The following is a 3,838-nucleotide window of genomic DNA, read 5'->3' as shown; positions in this document are numbered from 1 at the left end:
TACACACACAACCTTGTCATTTCAATTCAAACAATTACATTGTATTGACTTACATTTATTAGGCTTAACCCAACCAAAAAACAAGTCTCAACCCAAAATGTAATGGTTTACCTTGTGTGACACAGCTTGTTATCCCACATAGGAAGTGAGTTGTTGTGTTTGTGTGAACAGATTTTAAGTAGGCTAAGTAGCCTACAGACACACATACATTTGAGCAACCACCAAACATTGACCTCAAGCCCTCAAGTCACTGTGTAAATCATCAAACCACACATATCATATATATCACTAAGCGTACAATATTCTTACACAAGCATTTGTATTTCTATAATATTTATTACATTATACTATACTAATACTATATTATGTTTTATATTCTATGCTATAATGCTATTAGATGGCGATGGGACAGTGGATAAGACACATGCCTCTGGTGTGGTTATATGTCCCTGATATTTAAATCCCCGTCAGAGTATCATTTCCTCATTAGCGCTCTGAACCAGTAGGTGGCGACATAATAAGTTATCCTTGAATGGGAGCAGCCCGTTGCAGCAGGCAGAAGAAGAAGCTGCATTAAGGGAAGTGCCGCAGTGTGTTCAGCTCTGTGGTGCTGCGTAGATGTCAACCAGGGTTTTTATCAGCTAATCCGAAGAAACATACTTCATTGTTTTTTAAACTATACATATAACGTCACAAAATGGCCACTGGTAAGTCAACGTGTCTTTTTGATTGATTGTGAAGTTTCTATGTATTGATTTTGTGCGGCTATCGAAAAGTGGGTCAAATAGCATTGAAAGCTAAGTTAGCGGCCAGAAGCGAGGCCAGAAGAAGGGCTTCGTCTATTTCCTGGAACAGAGCTCATATTTCACCAGCGCAACCAAAGTATCTTTATCGGGTATTTGATTAAACGTTGTGTTCATAAGGTTACTTTATGATCACACTGCTAATGTAAATACATACCCACAATTGGCGTAGTAACGTCATAAATGTCGCAGACTGAGCAGGGCCTTGTCGCGGCTAACTTTAGCTACCATAGCGAGCATGAGTGTGTCTTTGTTTATACCGATGCTGTTTCCCTGCTCAACCGCACACATTTTGCCCCACCTGAACATATATGGTCTTAATACGAGTTGGCAACATTGGCATTTTAACAGTTTATTGTAAAGCTACTTGTACCGAAAATGGACCGCATTTGTAAACCTGTGTCCCGTTTCAACATTTAGCCGAAGCCGAGACCAAATTGACCGCCATTTTTCCTGGCGTGGTGAAGGAGGGCCTGTTTGCGTGTTAGTTAGCTCTCCTTCTCAAGAAAGCTTCCTCCAGGCTAGTAGCTATTAGCTGCTTAGTCACCTTGCTATTTAACACACTGTTTAGCAAGTTAGTTCTTCCCGAGCAACCTGTTAGTACTTAACGTTAAACTGATTTATTTCTGTTTTAGATTCGGGATACGGCGGCTCACAAAGGTAACAAGGCCTTACTTTAATTTCCTGTTCGTGGCTGAGTCGTTGTACACATTTCTATTCAAAGCGTGTTTAACATATAACTGAGCTAGATAATTGGTTTTGAGTGCACCAAAACCGGAAAGCTAATTTCTTTTCCAATGTGTCTGCAGCTATGGATCATATAGTGGACAGCCGGGCGGGCAGGTAAGACCCACATTATTATAAATTTGTTAGCTGTAGGTATTGTGCTATTTAGTTTAGGCTTTTTCATTAAAAGCTGTCTAACTGTTTTGCCCCCCTTTTGGTTGACAGGGTTATGGTCAAGGAAATGGGAGTGGCTCTTATGGGGGACAGAGTTACAGTGGCTATGGACAGCAAGGTGCAGCACAAGGTATGTCTATTTATATCAAGACATTTGTGGAACAACAGGGATTGGTCAAACCACTGTACATGGCATGGATGCCTCTTAAATTTGTTAAATTCTCCTCTAAAATGTGACCTTGCTGTGGGGTCTACAGTTAATCATATTTTGATAAGATGTGTTGCAGCATATACCGGAAGATAATTAAACTATTTATTTATTTTTTAAGTTCTCATCTCTAATTTCTTGACAGACGGTTATGGCCAATCTCAGCCACAGAGCTATGGAAGTTACGGTCAGGACTCATCTGGGTAAGATGCCAATATCAATTTCTTCAGAGACATTAAATTGTTCTGGGTTCTGTGGTTTTTCTGCAACATGATTCTCAACCTTAAATCTGAGGTAGGCAACGTTAAAGAATTAACAAGGGATATCTAGATTTTGGAAAACACACCCCCTCCCTCCAAAACCACTCCATCAAAACATATTATGTGCAGTAAGTACTGGGGCAGGGTTTGCTTAGGTAGTTATTTCATTTGGACGGAGTGAAATGATTGGCTGTACTTATTACATTCCTGTGACAGCTACGGATACCTGGATGGAGAGAGAGATAAATTTTTTTTTTTGTGTCCGAGCATTTGATTTATTGAAATAAGAGAATTTCAACAAATTCCAAAATGCTTCTAAAATTGCCTACCACAGCTTTAATATAATGCAGTACAGTATTAAAGAATTTAAACCAACAACTTGAATGTCATTAGATTAGAAAACTAATACGCTTATTTAAAATTTTGTCCTGCCTGCCTGATTTGAAAGTGGATTCAAATATTTGGCATCTCTGTTGTGCTAATGATTTTCCTACAACCCACAAGGTATGGCGATAAGTCAACGTCTTATGGGCAGCCAAGTTCCTATGCTGGCCAGGGGCAAGCAGCAGACAGCTATGGGCAGCAAAGCTCCTATGGTAGCCAAGGGCAAGGAGGTGGCAGCTATGGAAGATGGAGTGAAAGTACAAATACCTGGATCTTTTAATATGGATTACATCTGCATTCTAGTCTTAATGTCAGGTCGTGTATCTACTCATGAGATCTTTCTTTGCCCAGGTGAAAGTGGTGGTCAGGGTGGGCGGTTTGGACGTGACCAAGGAGACCGTTCAGAAGGAGGGGCCTACAGAGGCCGAGGCCGTGGTGGTTATGACCGTGGTGGTTATGATCGTGGCGGTTATGACCGCGGTGGATACGACCGTGGCGGAAGAGGTGGACCTCCTGGTATGGGGTAAGTTGCATAGTGCCACTGCCCCCAAGGTACCTCTATACACCTTGAAATATGAGACGTGATTCGTTGTAACTCAACACATCACTCATCAACTACAAACCATCCACATAGATAATTTCATCTGCTTTATGCTACAGATCCCCAAACTCTGGTAATGTGTGTATTTTTTTTTTTCTTTTGTTTTCCAAAACCCGATTCATCTATAGTTGTCACAGATCACATTGGTAATGTTCACTACCCCTCTGCATTGTGCTCCAGGTGCCTGAAACTTGCCCCCCCAAAACCTGATTCACCTGAGGTTTTTACGTAAGACATACTGGTCTTAAATCCACATTGCTGTTAAGATCAAGTGATGGGTACTCACACATGTGGTGGTTAAGTAAATGTTGTTTGACCCTCTAAGGATGTACTTGTTTTTGGGGTCTTTAAAGAAAAGAAATGGAGACTGAACATGCCTGCACAAATGGGAGCTTTAAAGGCACCAGAGACCCAGTTGGACAACCATATTATCCCAGACTTTGGGACGGGTTTAGTATATTTTGCAACAGAACAGTTGCCAATTTTTCCATCAGCAAGGGCATAGTGTCATTTTCAGAGGCTGTACAGTATCTAGTGAAATTAAGAGCCGTACCTTAACACGTTTCTTTAAGGAGAATAATGCAGTACTAACTATCATAAGTGCTTTAAGCATGGACAAACCTGTGCTCCACACTAAGATGCAAACTATGGTTCCCCCCCCCCCCCCCCCCCCCCCCCCCCC

At 41.4% G+C, this 3,838-nt stretch overlaps 1 protein-coding gene across 1 annotated transcript in view; it reads left to right on the top strand.

Moving 5' to 3' along the window:
* Nucleotides 1-557: 557 nt before the first annotated feature.
* The window catches only part of taf15 (TAF15 RNA polymerase II, TATA box binding protein (TBP)-associated factor), an 8,732-nt gene continuing 5,451 nt past the window's right edge, over nucleotides 558-3,838 (top strand). Inside the window, exons 1-7 of the mRNA XM_046074579.1 lie at nucleotides 558-707; nucleotides 1,439-1,463; nucleotides 1,613-1,646; nucleotides 1,755-1,833; nucleotides 2,057-2,114; nucleotides 2,676-2,812; nucleotides 2,907-3,078. Coding sequence (XP_045930535.1) covers nucleotides 698-707; nucleotides 1,439-1,463; nucleotides 1,613-1,646; nucleotides 1,755-1,833; nucleotides 2,057-2,114; nucleotides 2,676-2,812; nucleotides 2,907-3,078 — 515 coding nt within the window. The 5' untranslated portion in view covers nucleotides 558-697. The remainder of the gene's footprint in view (nucleotides 708-1,438; nucleotides 1,464-1,612; nucleotides 1,647-1,754; nucleotides 1,834-2,056; nucleotides 2,115-2,675; nucleotides 2,813-2,906; nucleotides 3,079-3,838) is intronic.

Source organism: Micropterus dolomieu, linkage group LG17 (genome assembly GCF_021292245.1).
Source record: "Micropterus dolomieu isolate WLL.071019.BEF.003 ecotype Adirondacks linkage group LG17, ASM2129224v1, whole genome shotgun sequence".
Lineage (NCBI taxonomy): Eukaryota > Metazoa > Chordata > Actinopteri > Centrarchiformes > Centrarchidae > Micropterus > Micropterus dolomieu.
This window is presented reverse-complemented; position numbering and strand designations above follow the sequence as displayed.